General features: G+C 40.2%; 1 protein-coding gene across 2 annotated transcripts in view; it reads left to right on the forward strand.

Annotated features, from left to right (window-relative positions):
- Positions 1-22,928, forward strand: part of LOC141787971 (receptor-type tyrosine-protein phosphatase gamma-like) — a 613,454-nt gene that overhangs the window by 444,224 nt on the left and 146,302 nt on the right. For both annotated transcript variants that reach the window (XM_074666742.1, XM_074666750.1), the window contains one exon: positions 9,421-9,516. In XM_074666742.1, coding sequence (XP_074522843.1) covers positions 9,421-9,516 — 96 coding nt within the window. The remainder of the gene's footprint in view (positions 1-9,420; positions 9,517-22,928) is intronic.

Here is a 22,928-nt window from a genome sequence, read left to right on the forward strand (position 1 = left end):
TGTATTACTGTACTGCATAGGAATCCACATGTTGTCCTTACCGTAACTTTCAATCATCTGGGCAAGGAAAAAATTTCAAATGGTTTCTGAAAGAAGAAAAGAGAAGCTATCTTGGCACAATTTCAGACTCTTTGAAGGTCAACAAAACAAAGCCCTGGTGACTTATAAGATACAACCACCCCTGCCCTCTGATTGGCCAGCCCCGTTGAGGCCTGTAGGGGCAGCGCTATTGGCAGACCTTGGTGTTTGAAGTCTGCCCCTCCAATAAACCTATTTGGATATCCATGTGCAATCATCACTTCAGTAAATCTGTCAGCAATTTACAGACAGATTCAGGGATTTCTGCAACAAATGAAGTGATTTGAAAGTCTGCAAAATATTAGTATGAATGTCCATCATGTTACTTGATAGCCTTTCCTTGATTACAATATGTAAAAGCAGAACACCCCCTCTTTTATGGTTGATAGGGTTGCCAAACGTCCCTTGAAAAACGGAATCGTCCCGTATTTGGACTCGAGCATACGCGTCCCGTGCTGATAAGGGACACACTTTGTCCCGTATTTCTCTGAGGGTCTAACATAAACTGTTATATATTTATGGGTTCAATAAAAAGCAGGGCGATTTATTCGAGAAATTACGGTAATTCCACCCCATTCCCCTCTCTCGCTCTGTGGCCAATGAGCTGACCGAACACTCACACGTTGCTATGACCTGACCAATGAGCTGACTGAACACTCACACGTTGCTATGACACCACAGAATGCGGCTCACCTCATTGGGCGAAGCGCTGTCACTTCGTGTTGTTTGGGAAGAAGATAACACTGCAGCATGGATGTTGCCGGCATGGAGGCACAGCTCTTGGATGCTACAGGGTTGCCAACTGTCCCGTATTAGCCGGGACGTCCCGTATTTGAGCCACAAGAGACGCGTCTCTCTGTGCGCCATGCATTGTGTGTCTGGCTGCCGGCCATGGCCGTGCTAATGGTCGTGTGACCCAGTCCCAGTGTGTGCGCACTGTACTGTGTAGCAAGCAAAGACCGTATGGTAGCGAGAGGTGTAGCGAGAAACTAGCACACACACACACACACACACACACACACACACACACACAAACACACACACACACACACACACATGCACACACACACACACACACACACACACATGCACACACACACACACACACACACACACACACACACACACACACACACACACACACACACACACACACACACACACACCATCCTTCCCCCCCGTCCCGTCTGGTTCCATATCTCTCTGCCTCAAAGTTTGCAATCCTAATGGTTGAGGATCACTGGTCCACAAATGGACAAGAAGAGACTCTTTGTAAGGTAGAGCATTCATATGTTCCTTGGTTTTAATCAACAGGCTCCAAATTGAAATCAGAAAGTTTGCAGCAATGTTTGTCCCACAAATTATTAACATCTCTGTTTAATGAAGTGAAAGTATTCACTGGTAATCACACTTGTCCAATCATATAATTTTCCTTGATGAGGTATTTAAAAATAAAAATGTTTTAATCATTCATCAGGAGGCCAGGGTGATAATTTATTGTTTTATTAAATGCCTGTGGGATTGAATAGCAGAGGAGAGAAAAAAGGTTGACTTTCCTGCTGAGGGAGCATTCAATCTGTTTCAGGGACCCTGAGTAGCCACAGTGAACTCTGGAGCACCGTGTCAGTCAGCCTCAGCTGTCACAGATGGCTGAATGAAACATCCAGATCATCAGCAAAGCAAAGTGAAGGTTTTATTTATTTTTTTCCCCATGCCTGTTCCAGTTTCCAGTGTGGGAAGGCCCACACCACCATCATTAGGACAAATCCAGCTGTGTTAAACTGATTTTAATTGTTGAGCTGCTGTCTCATGAACACCAACCCCCACACTGGCTTTAATTAATATCCATTTGGGAAAAAGTGTTGCTCCAGTTGAGCTGTCTGCAATAAATTCAGCACACTGACTCTATATCAGGCTGCTTGTCAACTGTTTACTTCGCAAGTAGATCAAAAAGCACTGCACAGGGCTCTTTATGTGAGGATTAGCAAGCTGGAGAAAATGCTACACAAGTGATATTGGCAGGGTTGATCCTGGCACAGAAGAAGCTTCTAGAATTGCTTTTGGCGTGCAGGACTGTGTCGCCGACACCGCAAAATATGTAAACACGTGTGCATTTGAACACAGTTTCTATGTACCTGCACACACACACATGCTCATCCACACAATAATGTGTTTCCTTTTCACACACACTGTGCACACATTTGCTGTGTACCTTACTGCGTCATGCCCCCATATCACCATGACAACGAATAGCGCCTCACTGTTTGAGCAATTTTCTGTGTTTGATTGTGTTTGCTTGTGTGTGTGTGGTGTGTGTGTATGTGTGTGTATCCATTGGTTTTCACTAAGCAACAACATATCTTCCAAGTCCATTTCACGGTATTATTGACTTCTGCCTTCAACCTGGTCAGCTCTTCAGCACACAGCAAACTGACAGAGTCCTCTTTGTCTGCTGTGTAAGAAAAATCCTCCCTGTGTGTCTAATCACTGGATAAGGGCTCTTCCTGAGGACTGTATTTGCATCAAAACAACAGGAAAAATAGAAATTACTTTATCCAACATGTTAACATGCAAGTCTGCTTGAAGACAAAGTTTTATCTTTTTTATTCTTTTTTTTTTTGCTTTACTTTTTCCTTATAAAGTCACTTCCTGTTTGCAGCACACTAATCAACTCTTCAAGTCCCTGATGTACGAGCTGACTAGCTCAGTAAACTGATTTAATGTGATTTTGAAACATTTTGAATCTCAGTTTGACATAACTTGAGTTCTAAATATTACCAGGCTGATGCAGTATTGTCTGTACAGTTTATTTCTGCCCTGTCTTCCCCATTAAATGTTAGCTCTGTGTCTTTTCACCAGATTAAAATATAGTGAATAAAAGGTTGGATACAGTTCCATTGTATCTGATCCAGTTTGTAATGATCGCTGATTGTACTTCCATCCCTTTTTAGAGTGAAAGAAAACTAGAAGCTATCAACAAAACAGAAGTTGGCCTGCCTTTATTTTTGAGATATGTAAGGCCCTAAGTGTAAAATATAAACTGAACTCAAATTTCCCCTTCATTCAACATTACCAAACAGCCTTAATCTTTTTGGCATACAGGTGACTCAACACTTGCTAAGTGTAATCCCTTCACCACGCCACAGGAACTCCTTGTAGGAACTCCTTGTAGGAACTAAGGGTGGAGGGGAGCTCTCTGAACTTGTTTTTGTTTTTTGTTTTTTTTAATATATTACTGAGCCCGACATAAGACAAGATCATTTTTGTCGAAAATAATGTGAAAAAGTGGGCTCATCTTTTAATCGGAGTCTAACCATTGATAAGTGCTGACAGTTAGTTGTCTTGGGTCACAACATGACCGCTACAGCTGAGGACACCAGCTTTTGTATAGCCAATCACAGCAGAGACGTAGTAACAGGAGATGAGAAATGGAGAGGCGCGGTGCTTGTCCAGAGCAGAGTGGACCAAAAGTTGGGCTTACTGTGGTCCCCAAAGCGGCCATCGCCAAGAGACTGACAGGAGGGTGTGTGAGTTTATTAAGAATCATAACAAAGGTGTGCACATCACCAGAGCTGTCACTGAAATTACATTCAAAATACAGATCTTACTAATTGTATTTATGGCCAGAAATGAAAGCAGTCTCTATTAATTATTTAAATGATTTTCGCAAAATAATAGAAAAAAAAATGTTTCTTTAATCAACGTATATTTTGGTTATCAAACTTTTGAAGATTGGTCTTCAAAGGAGACAGTTGTCTCATGATTATGGTCATCCTATATTCAGGTCCATATGGTATCTACACAAATATAAACGTAAACTCAGTTTCGTTTGGTACTTTGGAGTGGCTCTTTACAGTTGTGATCGGAGTCTTTAAATGGAAGAGGAACTTTAACACACCCTAAACAGAGCATTCACACAAATTGCCCCTGTGCTGAAGTAAATGTCACAACAGACACCCTCCCTCCATCACCAGGGAGGAGCCCACGTCTCTGGCATTGTTAGCGAAGCTTAGCTAAACTTAGGATTGTTTGTGTTTGACCTTTTCCGCCGAACACTGTTGACCTGCTAAATGATGTTGTGTAAAGTTACACCAACAAAAGCAAGTGGATGAGAAAAACTTTGCAGAATTCTTGTTGAGTTCTGAAACTTGGGTCAATGTGATCTCAGGAATTTGGCGGCCGTTCCATTTTGGTATCCAAGCCAAAACTCTTACTTTTTTAAAAGTCCATCTTTGTCTCTGTCCACCTTTTCTATCTCTGATTTTACTTTTAAAAAGGTGTGCTTGTGGGTGAAACTGCAACATTCAGTAGAGCAGCACACTCTGGATGGTGTGTTATTCAGACTGTAATCTTGTGTCAGCCACTGGTATCCTCTAATTCAGGAGAGATAAATGAGAAAAAAGGAGCTGGATGAGCTTTTTGTCAAAGGACCCTGTTCATGCAAGTGCACAAGGGCTCCAGGGTTCAATGACAAAGTAGAAAATAACTCCAACCTCAGGTAGCAGAAAGTGCTCTCTAAGGAACAAACACTCATTTCTGTATTCTTTACTTTGATCAGTTGAAATCAATGCCCAAGTGTTAAAAAGAAGGAAAACTGCTTGAAGTAGGTAAACAGCTGGTGTATTTGTTATTAATTGTCACTAATAGTATTTCTGGCTCGTCACGTCTCATTTATTCGTCAGCCGTTGCACCAATCCGTGGATTTCCAGATGTCTCTGTGCTCACAGTTGAAGGCTGTCTGAATCAGCAGTGGTTGCAGATGTTAGGCTGACTCATTCCTCCTGTACATGGAGAGCTCAGCTGTTGTTTTTCGTTGTTTATTGATGTTTATGGCCTGTTTTTCTTTTATTACTTTGGTTAAATCAAACAGGGATGAAACAAAGGGATTTTCTGTTAACTTGAAATCAGCTAACGTATGAATGTCTCCCATGTCGTCCAGTGTTCATAAACCTCTTTGCTAAATGCTAATGTAGATTTATTCTGACTCGGGCTTAAAAGTATTACTGTGCTGTATATTTTCTTCAAAGACTCTTATTAAACAGAGCGGCTCCTCTTCACATGAAGGTGCTGCTGCTGGCGCTGGAATATTTGAATTAAGCCTGTCCCCAGGCAGTGCGCTGGAAATTCAAACAGCAGAGGAAAAAGGTCATGGGTAGCCTAATGTGCATGTCTCAGTGACAAGTGAGAAGCATATAAAGAGATTCTAACTTTATGTAAAACTGGGCAGCAAGGATTACCGAACCAATTCACACTGCAGGCTGTATTCACAACTCATCCTTTTTTGAACTTCTGGATTCATTTTTTTATTTTATTTTCTCTCTTTGGCTTTTTTATTTTTTCATCTGCAGACAGTAAAAGTGTTGTGAACTCCTGTGGAACCAGGACAGCCTGGGGTTAGAGAGATGTTGGCCCAGTACTGTAGCCAGAACTTGACACTGCAAATACTGAAGTCACGATTTTAAGCTATACACAACAACACACCCCAAATCTCTTACAAACACTCATGGAAAGCAGATTCTTTCCTCTCTACCGCGTAACGAGATACAAATGTGTCAGAAGTGTGAATGCTTTTTCTGTTAAAAAAAGGATGTTATAGAAGACTAAATGTAAGAAAAAGATAATGGTTTTTCATGTGTTCCCCCTTTTTGTTTTCTCTGTGTTAGCAATCTGTCTTGTTGATTTATCTTGTGCCTATTTGTGTCAAAAGTTTCTCATTCTCAGTAACTTGTGTCTTGTGTGCGTCTTCCTGTTTGACTTTGTGGTTGTAGCTTTCTGTGTCTGGTTTAGTTTTACTCTTTTTCTTGTGTTTACCTGCTCGTTAATTTACTCATTAGTTTCACCTGTGTTTTGTCATCCTGTCTGTGTATAGTTGGTAACACTTTATTTAAAGGGGTATGCATAAGACTGACATGACACTGTCACAACCATGACATGACATCAGAGATGGGGTACACCCTGCACTGGTCACCAGGCAATCGCAGGGCTAGGGATGGGTACCAAATTAGAATAGAATAGAATAGAATAGAATAGAATAGAATAGAATAGAATAGAATAGAATAGAATAGAAAATACTTTATTTATCCCCGAGGGGAAATTCAGGAGTCACCGCAGCATTTAAGAAAACAAAAGTAAGAAAGTGTATAGAAAGTGTAAAAAGTTCCATAAGAAAATAGATGATGACATCCCATCCACCACTCGTCCACCACTCTCCAGCCCAGCCAGTCTCCACCTCCACAGGGTCCAGGACTGAGCTTCTTCAGCAGTCTGTTCAGTCTCTGTCTCCTGGATCCTGTCTGCCCACAGCAGGCGAAGCTCCTCCAATGTGGCGCCGGCGTCCGATGCCAGCTCTGTCAGCTACGTCCGTAAACAGCACGATGCCACTCTGCCCTCCGGCAGCCCCCCTGCCACTGGGCTTGCACGGCTAGCTCATCTATCCCACCGGAGATAGATCTCACATTCCCAACAACGATGGATGGAAGGACAGGTCCACGTCGTCACCTCCCAGCTCACACCCGAGAATCAGCACGTCGTCCTCACCTCCTTCTCCTCACCTTGAGGGAAATCATCAAGCCTTACACTAGTTAGCATTGACATGCTACAGGCTGCTAACAGCTAATTTCACATGTAAACAATGCAGCCATGGATACATGTCGTATCTCCAGACAAACACAGGAGAAAAGTAGTTAAAATATCGCTAAAGCCACAAAAAGTTTGGTGTCCGTGACCAACAAATGAGCCACACAAAGTAATGATCCACTCCAAATACAAAGATGACGAAAAAGAAACGAAAAAAATTACAAGAAACAGACAGGCAGCTACTTGGGCAGCGCCAAGCAAAATTAGGTACTTTGATAAGTACTGACCAAATTCTGTCAAAAGTACCAGGTACCGATTCACAAAAAATCAAAAGGTACCATGTTTAGATACCTAATGCATCCTTGTGACTGTGGGGGAGTGGAAGAGTATGCGATTTTCCATGCTGGATATGAACACAGAATTACAAGGTTATATATTCAAGAATAGATATGTTAAATTGGAAAAAAAAACATTTTAATATTAAACACTTAAATATTATTTACCAAATAAACACAAAAAAGTATTGAAAATGGTATCGTTGAGTACTGATACTGATTGCCAGGTACCGGGTATCATTTCAAATGTGAAAGGTACCCATCCCTACGCAGGGCTAATACAAAGAGACAGACAGTCTTTCACACACACACTCACACCGACTAAAAATTTAGAGTGATCAGTTGACCTGATGAGCACGAATCAGAAGAAGCATATAACACAACATACAAACTCTATAATCATAGTGGTGACTTTTTTGCTGTGAGGCACCAGTGCCACCATGCAGTCCAGGAACACATTCATATATAAATATTGTTCATGCAATGCTGACAGATAAAGGTAAATAGTTTCTGTAAGATTGATCATGATCAGGCATGTTATGACATGTTTAGCTGCGTTTCCACCAAGCAGTCTGGGTCGGTTCAGTACGGTTTGGGACGGTTTGGGACAGTTAAGTCTCATCCCGTTTGCGTTTCCACAGCAAACTGTGCCCTCTCGTGGTGGGCGGCGTGTAAGCTGGATGCCGGAAGCCACAGCTGGTAAACAATAGCGCGACACCGTAGCAGCTTACCCCGCGATTAAATCCAACAAAGAAGAAAACGCGACACAGTAAACAAAGAGCACGGATGGAAGACATGCAGCATTTGGTCCACTCTGTGATTTTCATGTAACTCTCTGTTACAAAGTGCAATCAAGCTTCGTTTCAGAGAAGACTGTGTGCCGCAAGGAAAAATGCAGCCGCTGTCGGGGTAAGTGACGATTCTTTTGACCAATCAACCGTCTGCAGTGTGTTGCTCCACCTCCCGAGAGCGGATCGGTTCAGTCTGGCACCCATACGAAAGGGTCCCAAAAAAGTGGGACGGCTCGTCTCGGCTTTAAGGGATCCGCCCCGGGATGAGTCTGTGGAAACGCCGCTAAAAGCGCACCGTACCAAGACGAACCGACCCGGGCTGCTTGGTGGAAACGCGGCTTTTGTGTCAAGCTGTCATAATACAGAAATCCTAGAAAATAACAGCTTTGCATTAAAGGTGACATGATTGACCAAGTGACACTTGATAACACTCATGAGCATGTATGAAGCCTCCACCCTTTTAACGAGAGATGCCACATCATTGTTTTGACAGTGTCAGTCTTATGCAGACCCCTTCAAATTATGTGTTATTGTACAGTTTCTGTTTCTTCCAGTCTTTGACATTTTGCCATGTGTTTTGCACCCCGACATGTTCCCTTTAGTGGTTTTAGTTTCCCTTTGTGTCCTTTTTTCCAAATAAGTGTTTTTGTTTGTTTGTTTGTTTGTTTTTGTTTTGGGAATAAATATTTTTATTTTGTCTGAAATTGGCGCTTCCTCTTGCTTGATGCCCAAAAATGTGACAAGGTTCAGTTTTGTTTTGTTTTTCAAATGAAGGTCTATGTTAAAAAGTTCATTTTTTTAATATAAATGTTGCACCAATAATTAAGGATTAACTGATTAATCTGCTAGTATCAAGCACTTCTGTATGTGTCCACATGCTTTGGTGACAGGAGCATTGTTGGAGTTCTTGACAATTAAAGACATGTCTACATTCAGCTCGATCTCAGTTTGAAATTCTAAACTCATTAAAGTTGTTGTGTTGACTCTGGAGCGGTTGGTGCTCAGTTTGGTTATGTTTCTTTCATTGTTGTCATTGTTATTATTTATTTTCTTGTTTGTGTCTCTTCACATGAACGTTTAATTGCGGCCAGTATCACGTCTCAGTGTGTAGAGCTTTTAGTAATGGAGCTATCATGAAAGACAGGAAGGTGTCTTCAGATAATAACAAGGACGAGGAAATAAAGGGTCCCATCGATCTTTCAGATCAGGGTATTTTTGTGGAGCTGATACTGCTACCTTTGCACAGATGTGTGTCTGTCTGCCCAGTCTCAGCCAAGGTTTGGTGGGATCCTGAAGTGTGAACTTCCCCAAAACAAATTTCTGAGATACTTCCTCCAAATGTCAAAGGCAGAACCGTACGTGTCAGTGTCTCAACTAAAGATTCTTGTTGCAAGAAGCAAGGAGGTTGGAGTTTGGGTTATGAGCTAATGGTCACTCCTTTTAAAAGACCATGTGCCAAATTGTCAGGCTAGACAACATTTAGCGACATCAGAAAGATAACAGGAACAGTGATGAACATAATACAGGATGGGGCATGAATTCATCCTTCAGGCAGAGTGTCTGTAAAGTTCACTTCAGGATGTGGAAAAACTCTCAAATAGCAGTCTGACTGTAACCCTTTGTTTCTTCTTCTCTCTCAGATGCAGATCTACATGTACAACTCGGACGACTTCGACAGCCTCAGTGCAGCTCTCAGGGAGAAGAGGAGCATCGCTGCAATGGCCGTGTTTTTTCAGGTGGGACCCTTTTTAGTTCTTGATTTTCTTGCACTCAAAACATTCAAAACAAGTGTTATTCTGATGTTTTTAATCTTTCTGTGCAAGTTAACATCACTCATAATCAATTTTCACACAGTGTCTGAAAACAAAAGCAAGCATAATTAGCTGACCTGGCAACCCTAAGCTTATAAATCTGAGTTTTCAGAATAATCGTAAGGTTTAAGAATCACAACATCTGAAATAATTAGGTCAGAAGTCAGCCGTCTGCTTCTTTCCTCCACAAGTTCAAATCACTGATTTTGTGTCAGAAAGTTGAAACATGGTCGAAATGTGAGCTGTCATCTTGTAGATCAAGATCAAAATCTGACCACCAAAAATGCCTCAGTCTCTGGTCTGTGGAGTGGAGTTGAAGAGGGACTTGGAGCTTTACCACCCTGAGTTTGCAGGAACGTGAAGTTATTTTAGAGGCTAACCTTAGTGCTCAGAAACTGCCACCATGAATGCCCAGTTAACATTTTCTCTGCTCCTTTTAGACTTGCATTTGTGCATGAACTCTATTCAAATCTCAGGTCTTAAAATGAATTGAAAATGAAAAACTATTACAGCAGTAGTGTGCATTCAGCAGGTGGAAGCAGCAAACAAGTTTTTTATATTTTTGCACGTTTCTGTAATTTTTGTTCCAATTTAGTTTTAACTTACTTTTTTAAATTTCAATTTAGTTTTAGTTTAGTGTAGTTTTTTTCTTCCTCTTAGAAAGTGGTTAGTTTTAGTAGTTAGTTTAGTATTCAATAGTTTCAGTATTAGTTTTTTTTTTTGTTTTTTTTTTTGTCTTTTTTGTTAAATGGGATAGTTGCCAGGGGTGAGTTGTTTCAGGAAAAGGGGGCTGTGGGCTCTTACTTACCTTGACAAGATAAGCTAAGTTAGCCTCCCTTTGTGAGCTTTTCAAATGGACTTTGAAATTAGACAGGTGATCCACATACTTTATCACTTCCTGTCAGAGACACAGTCACATTCAAAGTCATCCCCAATGATGCTCTGCCCAAGTATGAATACATGCTTGCTTGTATTCATGCTTGCGCTAACAGGGGTAAACAGGCAGCAAACAAAAACATTTCATAAAAGAAAGATTGACATTGAGGAAAACAAAACAACTTTCTATTTAATTTCATTTTAGTTATTTGTGTGAACTCAAAATATAGTTGTTGGGGGGTTTTTTTGTTTGTATTTTTTGTGTAGCGCTCTGTTTTAATTTTCATTTCAGTTAACAAAAACATTTTTTTTACCTATTGTTTTTGTTATTTTATTTGTTTTGTTGACTATAATAACCCCAGGAGCCAACATGATGTCACTGGCTGGTTTGTTGACTCCTGTTTGAAGTCTCAAGTTTTGTAAGTTTTACAGTCACCATCATTGTTTTCTGATGTAACAATATTTGGATGGCTGAATTATGATTTACATTTCTGCTGTGGTGGTGTTCTGTCAGCCAAACTTTACATTGCTGTGAGAATTCTGAACCAAATGAAGCCACAACTTTTAGAGTTTATTGTGGATGAGGCTGTGTAGCTGCAGACCCATTACGTGCCCAAAAGGGAAACATGCACAAGTAAAAAAAAAAAAATCTGCCAGTGGAGCTAGACAAATGTACCCCCAAATTAGCTTGAAACTAGATTAATATCTTAATACAAGTAACTTTTCTCTTGCTCCACTGGAACATATAACTTGTGACAGGCAACTCAGACCTCATTTTTGTTTTTAGATACCTTGAAACAAGACATTTTTCTGGACTAGTCAGGTGAATGTGTTGCATTTTTGGTCTGAAAAGACATTTTCCACTGAAATCAAGACAAGATCACTTGATAAGATTTCAGTTTTTGCAGCGTGAGCTTCAGAACAGGACCACAGAGGGGAAAAGGTAGTCAGTAGGAACATAATAAGTAGAGCTGGAGATGTTGTCTTGGACTTGCTTTACTGTAAATCTTATTGTTGTAATCATGTTTTGAGGACATGCAATCAATCTAACCACACAAAAGGCTGCGATTTGCAATTTGTATGAAGTATGTGGACTTACACTTCAATAAAAAAAAAAGTAGTGATTGCTGCAATTATGCACTAAAATAAGAAACTGTAGGCCACACCAAAACATAAAACTAAATCTGAGAGAAATGATATTAAAAATAACAACCAACACAACAACATATCTGAAAAATCAAACGTTGGTGTGATGGGTTGGAAAAAAGTCCTGAGGCTTCTGGGACTGAAAGGATCTGCACATAACACCTTGATGCCAGCAAACCTTGTCACATGTCTTGTTAAAAATTACAGCACGCATTAACAAACATTTACAAGTTTACAAATGTTTTCAACTGGACTTTAATTGACCCAGGTTGTTTTGAAAAACCCAGCCTGCTGTGTAGTAAAGGCCCAGAGAGAAGTTAGAATATCCGTTCCAATGTGACAAACCTCAGAGTTGAACACAATTTGTGCGTGGGGTGTCATTTTGAGAGGTATTTGATGGAATCATTCGGGGAGCTGATTGGGTTGAGAGATACAGGATGTAGCTTGGCTAGCATCCGTCTCAGGGGAACCACGGAGATTTGGAGCTCCACACTCTTCCCTGCTTGCGTTGTTGGATCAGGAGGCGTAGGACAAGTGAGAAACTAATAAATTACACCTCAACCACGCTCCTTGGATGTGTAAACAAAGCACTAAACACCTAAAGGAAGAATTCCCAGGAGAAAAGTGCATCGCCAAAAAAAAAAAAAAAAAATGCAGTTGGAGGGAAGGGGTAGATTTGCTTGTTAAAACAGAGGGGGTGAATTGGCAGATGGAGAAACTGCTTTCATCAAAGCTGCCAGAAGAAAAAGCAGTAAAAGTGTGTTTTGAAAAAAAAAAAAAAAGAAAAGGGAAACTGCTATTTATACTGACAGGTGACTTCAGTTTGTCCTCCAGAAGAGAAATCATTCTGTTTTTTATTTTTTCATTTTTATTATTTTTTGCTCTCTTTCCCTCTTCCAAAGATGCAATCCCACACTATTTCCCTGGATTTGATGATATTGTGTAGTTGCAGCTCAAAGACGGATTTGAACCTCTGCCCTCAATAACTTGGCTCTCGCTGATAGATCTCGACAGGTTGTGTTTGTGTGTTTGCGCCTATGCAAAGGGGAGTGAGTGTGGGTGCTGCGCTTCGTGTGAGCAGCTCCTTATTCATCCCTGCGCCCCCCGCTCTCCATGCTGCAGGTTGTTTTGGGTAACCTCAGAGGACAGGCTCAAGCTGTGTTTGTGCTCGCAAACACACTTTTTATGCTTTCAGTGAATAAATGCTGACTTAAAGATTTCCAAACGTGTAAGACGTCAAAGCGAAAAGCACATGCATGTCCTAAAATAACATAACCGTCGATGTGTCTGTTTAAATCTAGTGTCTCTTATGGTAATTAGTGCTGCTTTATGATCCCAAGAAATTGGAGTGAGCTGTGTCCTTTGTACGGCTGCTGCCGACATACCTGAATACAATAGAGAGTGGAGTGAGTGTGTCACAGTATTTTACTAAGAAGATTGGGCTGAAAGAAGCAAGATTCACAAAGCATTCTGGGTCATTAGCAAGGCAGACACATGTAGCTGTGTCTCTTTTTACACTTTTCTTTTTCATCAGGGGTGTCCAAACTTTTTTCAAAGAGGGCCAGAACTGATTCTGAGAAAATGACCAAGATCCAGCAGCTCTTAATGAACCATTTATTAACAGTGAAAGTAACATATGAACACTCCATTTGTTAACTATTTCTTTTTGGATTCTGGAAAAAGTCACTGATTGTGGTCGAACATACTTGCACCATCATTACAGCTGACTCAAACCTTATGATTCTTCATGATGTTTTAAAGACTGCTTTGAGCAATTCTAGCCTCTTTTTTCCTGCACCTTAAACTATTTTATGCACCCTTTTTGCCTTGTCTGCACTTTTTCATTACTTAAATCTTTTCTTGTGGAATCTGAGTGTTTTTTTATACTCTGGATGTTTATGAAGCTCAATTTCCCATCATGATAAATTTATACATTTGAAGATGTCCGCTGTAGGAGTTTCTGCAGAATGTCCAGAGCTTGAGCTTCATACAAGTAGACTATGCACAGTCCAATTGTAGTTAAGTGAGATTTTTTCAATCTTTTTTTTGTTTTTTGTTCTTCTTCGCCCTCCAAAACTTTCCATGGTGACAGCCAGTAGCACACACAAAATCCTCATTTGAATAAGTGGGTCTTTACCACTTTTGCACCTGTTATCAATTGCGCATTCAATTATAGTACATTCCCTGCAACATGTTCCGACTTGACTTGACTTTTTTTTATTCTGCCCCCCAAAAAAAGAAAAAAAAAATGAAAAAATTAATAAATAAAAGAAATAATGCATAAAAGGGGGACAAAAGGGGAGCAGAAAGAAGAAAGGTTCTTCTTATGTCTGCCCCTTCCCACACCAAATGTTATTTCTAAATCACAAAGTGCAAAATTGTGTAAACTTTCTGAAGGGGCTTTTACGTATTTGTAAAATATAAGACACATAGGGGTTGGATGGGGTGGGGAGAACGTTGTTTTTGAATGCAGGGATGTGTTGTCATCCTCTTCTCTTACGTATTGTGATTACATTTATGAAATGGTTTTGTTTCCAAACGAACTAACTAGATGAAATACACCTGTAAAGGTTGTAAATACAAATAATAATAATAAAAAAACAAAGTGCAAAATTAAAAAGAGCTGTAGCCTAACATGCCATATTACTCTTCAAATGTTCCTTTTCCCAAAAAATAAAAACTCAAACAACCAACAAAAAAACAAAGACCCATAAAAGATCTCTATGTAGACTTCCCTTATTACTACAAAACAAAAAGAAATTTCTATCTCAACAATTATCCTCATATTTTCTTAGCATAGCACTTTTGATGATATTTTTAAAGGTATAATTTGATTTTGCTTCTTTGGCGTCCTTTTCCAGATCGTTCCTTAATGTCATCCCTCTCACTGTGACATACTGTTCCTTAACTTGGCCTTGACTCTCAGTTTTTCGAGTACTTCAAATCCTTTTAAATTAAAACAGTTTCTTATTTTAAAAGACAATTCTGTATGATGATTGGTAACAGTTTCTTATGAGCTTTGTACATGATTCACTAACCATGTACAAAGCTCGATTTTAGTTTACACACACCATTTAGCGCTAGCAATATTTGGGATCCTAATAGATCAGGGCCTTTGGAGTCCAGGCCCAGATATGTGGTCTATTCAGTTGACATGTCAGTCAGCAGAGTGGTGATGGCACGGCAAAGAGCCACATGGCTGCACAGGAACTCCACATTACTGAACATAAAGGAAGTCCATACAGACAAGCACAGCTGAAACCACATTAGGATCCCCCAAATCCAGTCTGCATCCTGTTGGTGTGAGGTATTCTGAAACATGCAACATGTTGACCTCAGTTTTTCCAACACGTTGAAGGGCTTTCTGATTATTTCTCTGTATCTCAGATTTTAATTGGGCTTTTTAATTGAATTGATTTATTTAAAGTTTTCTGACTTTGTGTTTGAAGTGTGTTTTGAAAACACCACCTACTGTTCCTCCTTCAGGGCTCTGATGCGTTTAGATGCTGTAACATCAAGCGTTTGCGTCAGTGCATTTTTATCACCCAAACAGTTTCTGCTCTGCAAGTTAAAAAGCAGATTGTGGAACTGAATCTGAGTGTGTCAGGGTTTGTAGATTAAATCTGTTTGTATGTTGCAGTTTAATCACTCCAATAGTTTTTGCAGAGTGAGTTTAACATTCAGCTAATTTAATTTTGTGAGGCGGTGTATTTCTGTTTCTGTGTGTGTGTATGTGTGTGTGTTTGTGTGTGAGACAGAGAGAAACAGAGCTTGGAGTTTGCTTGTGTTGATGAGTCTTGTTAGGAGATAAACTCTCCTGCTGGATTGATGAGCTGAAGTTTGTCCTCTGCCAGGCTTGACAACAGCAGCCTCCCACGCAACACTCCACAGAGACTGTAGAGACCTCAGTGTGTGGAAGATAAGCACTTAAATCTTTGCTGTTCATCTTTTTTTTTTAGTGGTTGAACTTGAAAAACTGAAACAGTGGACTGTAGATACTCTTTTCAAAATCATACCTGCAGGAGTTTAGATTTTACATATGGAGAAACTTGAAACTTATGTAATTGAAGATGTTGCAAACAGACCATTTTTTTAGACTGACTGGGAGACATTTACTGTTTCTGTACTGGCCTGTGCCCGGATTGCAGGTGATACCAGAGTGCGATTAAGTGGCATGAATCACCTCTTCACTGACCTACCTAACAGAATGAGTGTGTCCACATTCAACAGTCTTCTTTTCATCTCTATTTATGGGTCAGATGTGTTTCACTGATGAGGAGTATGCACAAAAATTAATAAAAGAAGGGTGAAGTGCTGCAGATGACGTGCCAACAGGAAAGCTGAAAAGGCCACATGAAGTTTGACATCAGAGCAAACTGTTTACTTAGGACGTGGTCACACTGACAAACACAATTCAAGTCTCTGCTTCACGCTTCGGACCAGTGGGCTTCGGCACAGTTTACTTCATGCACGAGCACAAGCACACAGACATCGCGTGTGATCCATGACGTATGATCACCGTGAGCACATCTCTCGACAATCATTTTAAACAAAGCAGGGTGTTAGAGGGCTGTGTCGGGCCAAAACGACTCAACATCAGTCAAAAAGTCTCTAAAGTTGTAGCAGTGCTCTCTGTGTCTCATTGTGCTGACTCTGATGAGATTGCGCTTTATGTAAACAGACGCTTCATGATGATGTAGGCAGGCCGTGTGTGTGTGTGATACCTGCTAAAGTCTGGTTCATATTGGATTAGTGTGACCGCTAGCCGTACTATCCAACGGGGGAACGGCGCTGCGGGAGGCAGTCGTGCTTTAGCAGGTACAGTTTGGATGGCCAGTGTGACCGCACCTTTATTCTAATTAACTGAATTATTTTGACATGTGAAATCTAAATAGATACGATTTTATGTTAAGTTTTACAATGTGATTAATTGTAAAAAATCTTACAATCTGATCTTTTGGTCTGTTTCTCTGTGCACACAGCTGTGTGTGGACCTGAATCTGAAAACCATGGAGTCATGGTGTAGCAAAGAGCCTGTAAACCAAGCAGCCAACATGTTTGCTTCATTGACTCCATAGAGACAACAAGAACCACATAGGTTTGTAATGGACCTGACTCTGTGTTCACAGGAGTCGGTGCATCCTCTCACATCTCCTCTTTCCCTCCTCAGTGTTTCTCCATTCATTAGTAAGCTTCCTTCTGCCCTCTTTCTGAGTGTTTCCTCTGTATCATCTTTTAAATAAATTATCACACTCTTGTTACTGGACAAATTGGCCCCATCAGCTCAGCTGAGCTTGGGTTTCACGCATTTATGACCCAGCATCGCATTGCACAGCATCCTCTGATTGAAATAGATGGCTGTTGTAAACCACTATCATTGCCCTTTTATTTGCTTATTTACAGTGCTTTACGCCTCGATGTTTGCCGCACACTCAGAGAGGAGTAGCAATATTCAAAGCTGAGGCCCAGCTGGGATGCAAATCACATGGAACACTCAGCTTTTTGCTGCTTAAGTTAACATGAGAACCCCACTGAGTCTCATTCCACATGGTTTGGAGTATTCGGGGTCTTAATGCAGAGATTGAGAGGCAGGGGAAGGAGAACTAGTAAAAACAAAGATGATGAAGAGAAAGCTGTCTTGGACCTAAATCAACATTGTGAGGGATTCACACTGTTCATTCTGGGTAAAGAGAAGTTGTGATGGAGGGGTATAAAACCAAACACATGAACTTTCAAAGCCCCATGGACAGGTAAATCACTGACACAGTAAAAAGGTGTTGCTTTGTGAGTGGTCGTATTGATCACTTGCATCATCCATGCAGGACCACACCCAGAGGAAATGTTAAATCTGCAGCTCTTCAAGTGTCCACTTCAGACTGGCTGCAGAAGACAATAAATTCCCATTCAACCCATTGGTTTGAAGCCAATTGTTGGTGGACGCTATGATTAGGGTGACCAAGTGTCCCGCTTTGTGTGGGACACCTGGTCACCTTTCCTGCGTCCTGCAAATTGAAACGATGTGTCGCATTTGATCGGCTCTTGCTCCTCAAAGTGCGGCAGTATCTTTTCTGAAAGCATGAGTTTCATCCAGTAGTTGAAAGAGGGCTTTCACCATTGCATGTGTCCGCTGTCAATTCACATCAACATACATGTGGCGTCAGGTGTTCATCAACCTGTCACCTGCGTCGTCCTTACCTCCGCCCACATGAAAAACAAAGGTAATAGCCTCAGACACCAAAACGCAGATTTTGGTGGAAAAACATAAAGTTCCTTGGAGAAAAGGCGATGGGAATATGTTTATTTAAAAAGGATCTGAACCGTTGCAGGTTGATTTACAGCGAGCGTTTTGAGAACTTGATCCAGTATTTCTCCTCCGCACAGGGAGGCGAGTATGATGTGAAGCAACACGTCATGATGTAAAATCTTTAAGAAACAGCTCACGCAGAAAGTTAGAATATTGTCACTCGTGCCTTTGTACAATCACAATATTTCACGAGCTCAGAGAAACTTGTGGTTTCTTTTTTGAACTTTGACAAGTTGATTTTGTATTAGTTTTTATGAGTATAATTTTCCTGTGACAAATGCATTTCCTTGTCCTTTGATTTGGAATAACTCCTTTACAGGGAGAAACAAACAAAACACAAATGTGCATACTGCATGCAACCAAAACAAATTGTAGTTTTTCATGTAGTTATAAGCTTGCTCTCAATAGAAATATTGTTTTGGGGTTAGATGGACTTTATTTAAAAATTTAGCCAATGTTTCAGCATTGTGGTAACGCAACCCACATTGTCCCACAAAACACACCCACATGTGATTTGTAAGCACCTGGTCACCCCAGCTATGGTGGAAAAACTGACTGTCACTCTAGTAAGCTATGCCTCTAGTTCTGCAAACTCATTTACCAGGTTGTAAACATGTTAATTTATGCTTTGATAATCACTTTTTTTTTGTTCTGTCTTGGTGTGGTTGTGGTTTCATGTTTCTTTAACCAGACTCAAGTAGATTCTTGAACTGCAGTTTTTGGCACTTCCACGTAGGTTTGATATTTTTAAACTGGAGGCTGCTGCTTGTAATCTACATTTGTCTGCATCACCTCTACTGTGCAAAGACTTACTTGTTACTGACTGACTGTAACAAGGTGTTACATTTTGGGAAAAATGTATATGTTTGGGGCTCAGCATTGTTAAATTCTGGGTTTTATTACCTATATATTTTACATTTTGGGTCATTGTAACATTTAAGGTTGTTAGATTTCAGGCTCTAAACAAGCGTGTGTTCACAAGAAGTTTTGAGTTGAGTTACTTTCTGGCCTTTTGGTCCAACACAGCACTCTAACACTCCCGTCTTTGTTTTGATGTTGTTTTGACCTATGGTCACAGTGACTATACGTATTTTCCTTATGTGCATTTGCTTGTGTAAAAAATGTACCCACCAAAACCCACCTCACAAAAGTGTGGTCACTCTGGCTAAATGAACTGGACTCCAGGATTAAAACGTACCTGGGCATGGTGTGAATGGCCTGTGTGACTGGATCCTGAAACCCCTAGTGGATAGAAGGTGTAACTGCAGTCACATTGTGCAGCATTAACACCAAATTTTAGCACTTCTTGTGTTTTTAAACACAACAAACATCAGCTTCATGACACAATCAGTCTATTGAGTGCTAACTCATAACACCCAACTTCCAAAGCCCTTAACTTTCTATGACACAAAGTTTATTTATATGGAGAGAAAGACTCTTGAAGAGGTCAGAAAATCTCCAGGAAACAACTATATTTGACCAAATAATTTGGTCAAATAAAGTTTTTTCCTGGACTACAAGTGTTGCTGGAGATTTTCTGACCTCTTTAAACCAGATCACCCCAGTTATTTGAAAGTACACAAAGTGCATGTTATAACTTAAAAAAAACAAGCTTCTCCAAACCTGGCCAAGCAGATTTTCTACCTTTACCTACTCACATTTATCAGCCATTGTTGCTTCACAAAACTCTCCCCTTATCTATCTGTGCTTGGAAGGCACAGACAAATGGTGTTCTGCCAATCAGAGGATGGAAGGCAGCAGTTTGTAAATTGTATGTATCTGACATTATAAGGTACTTCAGTTCTACTCGGCTGAAAGTTTTCTCTGTCAGCTTCACAGTAAGATTCAAAGCTAAAGGATCAGCGTTCGGTGAATACTTGAAATCAATACTCCCTCTTCAAGTCTTATAAAGTGATAGTCTGTTTCCTTACCATCCTGGAAACAGTTGATAAAAACTCTTAAAGTGAACAAATTAAGTTTTCTATTGGGGTTAAACCACCTCATCTCATCTTGGGCTCCATGTGTCAGTGGCACCACTCGACTCCTGAGCTGAAAACAGAGAAAGAAAAACCCGATTGCCTCTTACTGAACAGCAGATTAATAGTTTAAAGATGTTCTCGGAAAGTTCAATGCTGGATGTGTTCATGATTAATGACATAACCTTGAGCTTTATTTGAATTGGCTCCATACTTTGGGGTGCTGTTCTTCACATTAAAGGTAGCTGTTTCAATGAGGAGATGCTCAGTGGTTGTAATCGCAGCATGATGAAAGATTTGGTTTGCAGACATATAAGACCCCATACCACTCCATTCTGCTCTGAATCCAATACCCCCAATGACGGTAATTAGGCAGTATATGCCGACACTGCTGAAGCTCCACTGAGCCACTTCCAATTCAGCACAGTGCTCACCACTTGAGGAGGAATTAGCCCCAGCAGTTATGCAGTGAAACAGAATTTATCACATATAATACACTGCTGGTTGGTTTTCTTTTATTAGTTGGCAGTTCTCAAGGAATTAAGACAAAAAATATCATCACAGCTGTTTGGATAAATTATATAATTGTTCTTTGCTGTGACAGGGGCGATGAAAGGCGATGCTCCTGTGTGCTTCTTCCTGGTCGTCCCTTAACTGCATGACCGCTGCCCTACTTACAACACACCATCGCTCAGGCTGAAATATCGACTGTCAGACTCTGTCACTGCTTTCCTCTCCCCCTCACCAAAACAGAAAGATGATCCCTTTATTCTAATGCTGAAATTTAATCATTCCTCTATGTAGGGCATAAAGGGCACTGTAACTGAATTATTACTACAAACCTTGTTGATGCTTTCAGGGAGGAAGAGGGGTGTATTCAGCAGCTCGTAGGAAATATGCAGAATGGAAAAAGAAATAGGAAATAGGAAAAGGATGTTAGTCAAAGTAGACAAAGTTAAAATAAAACAGAAGTTGATTCAGCTCATTAAGAGTAGGAATTACATCCAAGGCCCCCGACCTTGACCAGCCAGGATGTCACAGGCACATAATGTCTCACCACTGTGTGATATATATTCTATCTATCATTGTTAAAATACTAATAAAAGAAGTGTTAAGTTCAATATAAAACCCTGCAAATAGAATGTTCATTCTGTCCTCCACATTTCTTTGTTGCCACAAGATCCCTGATGTGATTAACGCCCAGATACACACCAAATCATCTCTGTTCTGTCTCCGCTCACCTCAAACCTCAAACCTGCTGACCTGCTCTGGCTCCACTCATAATGTTGATTTGTTGTTATGGTTAAATTAAATCTGATCGGGCCTCAACAGTGTGTTTTCTTTTGAAAGTCACTGGATGTTTTAACATGTTTTGAACGCACTACTTCCCGTCCTGCTTGATCTGATCTGTGCAAACTGATGCAATGTTACTCAAGCATTCAGTAGACATTGGTGTCTTGTAGTATCTGATGCTAAAACCGAAGGTTCTGACCTGTCGGTGCTTAGGCGCAGCCCGAGAGATGGACCTGGTGTGTTTGGGCCAGTGATTCTCAAAGTGGGGTCCACGAACCATAGCTTGGGAGTCCACAAAATTTTTAAAAAATGATTGTAAAGTGCTGTATCTCTAAGGAAGCATATCCTTTATTCCTGCAGCAGTTTGTTCTTTTAATGAACATTTATGACTTGGCGCCCCTGTCTGTTCTCCTGGTGCCCTTGTGCTGCTCTTCCTGTCTTTTCCATGTGTAGGTGCTGAGGACAGTTAGTGAACCACTGACTTTGTTTTTGTCCTCAGAGCGTGGCATTTGGTATTTGTTCTTTGTATTTATTTATGATGAATGTCATGATGTGTATTGTGTGCATGAGTGGACTGTGCGAATGGTGGCACACAAGTTTCCCCATTGGAGAGTAGTAAAGCTATCTAATCTTATCATAACCACCTCAGGTCTCTTGCACCAATAAAATCAGCTTTTTTTTTTTAAATCCCCGGCCCAATTTAGTTTTTTACTATGTGATCAATTTTATGATCGTAACATGTCTGTCACGTTATACAAAAAGAAAAAAAAAAACACAAACCAAAAAATGCCCTGGAGGCAAAAGTTTACAAAATGAGTTTTTTTGGGAAGTATTAATACAGCCTAATTCTATTGTTGCAAAGTACTACATAGTTTGTTATGGTATCAATATTATGCGAATCAATATTACAATAATTGGAAAAATGTCACTCTTAAAAGGGGTCCATGGCCTAAAAGGTTTGAGAACCCCTTCCTTAGGCCATAAGCCAGGTATAAATGAAGGCTCATTGGTAGGTGGGAGAATATATTGAAAATCAATACACTGGGATTTTTTGTTTGACAATATCAAAATCGAGATACTTTGTCAAAAATCTTTCTTTTTTTGAAATTCGTCATTTCAGTCTTTGTTTATAGACTGGATAAGAAAAAAGTTACCACTTTTCTCCAGCAGGGGGGTGAAATGTTTCTTTCTGACTCATGTATTGTGCATTTTATAGGGAAAATATGGCTCCTGATACAGTCTGTAGATATTATCATCATCATTTAACTTTTTTTTACATGGTCCGGTGTTAAAAACCAGACTAGAAATTGCAAAAGTTGTCAATATCGAAGAATCACAATTTAAATCAAATCGGCACCCCTAAAGTTGTGATAGATTCAAATCATAAGAATAGCATATGGTTCCAGCTCGACAGATTGATTTTCAAGGGTTTTATTTATTTATGTGGACTGTACTTTAGTATGGATGCTCCAAATGTAATTTTGTTGTTCTTTGTGACAATGACAATAAATATTCTGAATCTGAATCTGATTCAGGAAACACTGCATCATGTGCTCATAGATAATCAAATATTTGACCAATCAGCAAAATAAAGTATCTTTTGTCTTTTTCTATGGCAATCACTCTTTTGGAAGTCACAGGCTGAAAAGTTGTGAACCTCAGTGCTGGAAAGTGTCAAGGCCAAATAGTCAAGGGACTGCAGTTATATACTACATACATTCATGTGCTGATTGCAGAGGCTG

This window comes from Halichoeres trimaculatus, unplaced genomic scaffold (assembly GCF_033239565.1).
Source record: "Halichoeres trimaculatus isolate MK-OKI-2021-1 unplaced genomic scaffold, fHalTri1.1 fHalTri1_scaffold_1, whole genome shotgun sequence".
Lineage (NCBI taxonomy): Eukaryota > Metazoa > Chordata > Actinopteri > Labriformes > Labridae > Halichoeres > Halichoeres trimaculatus.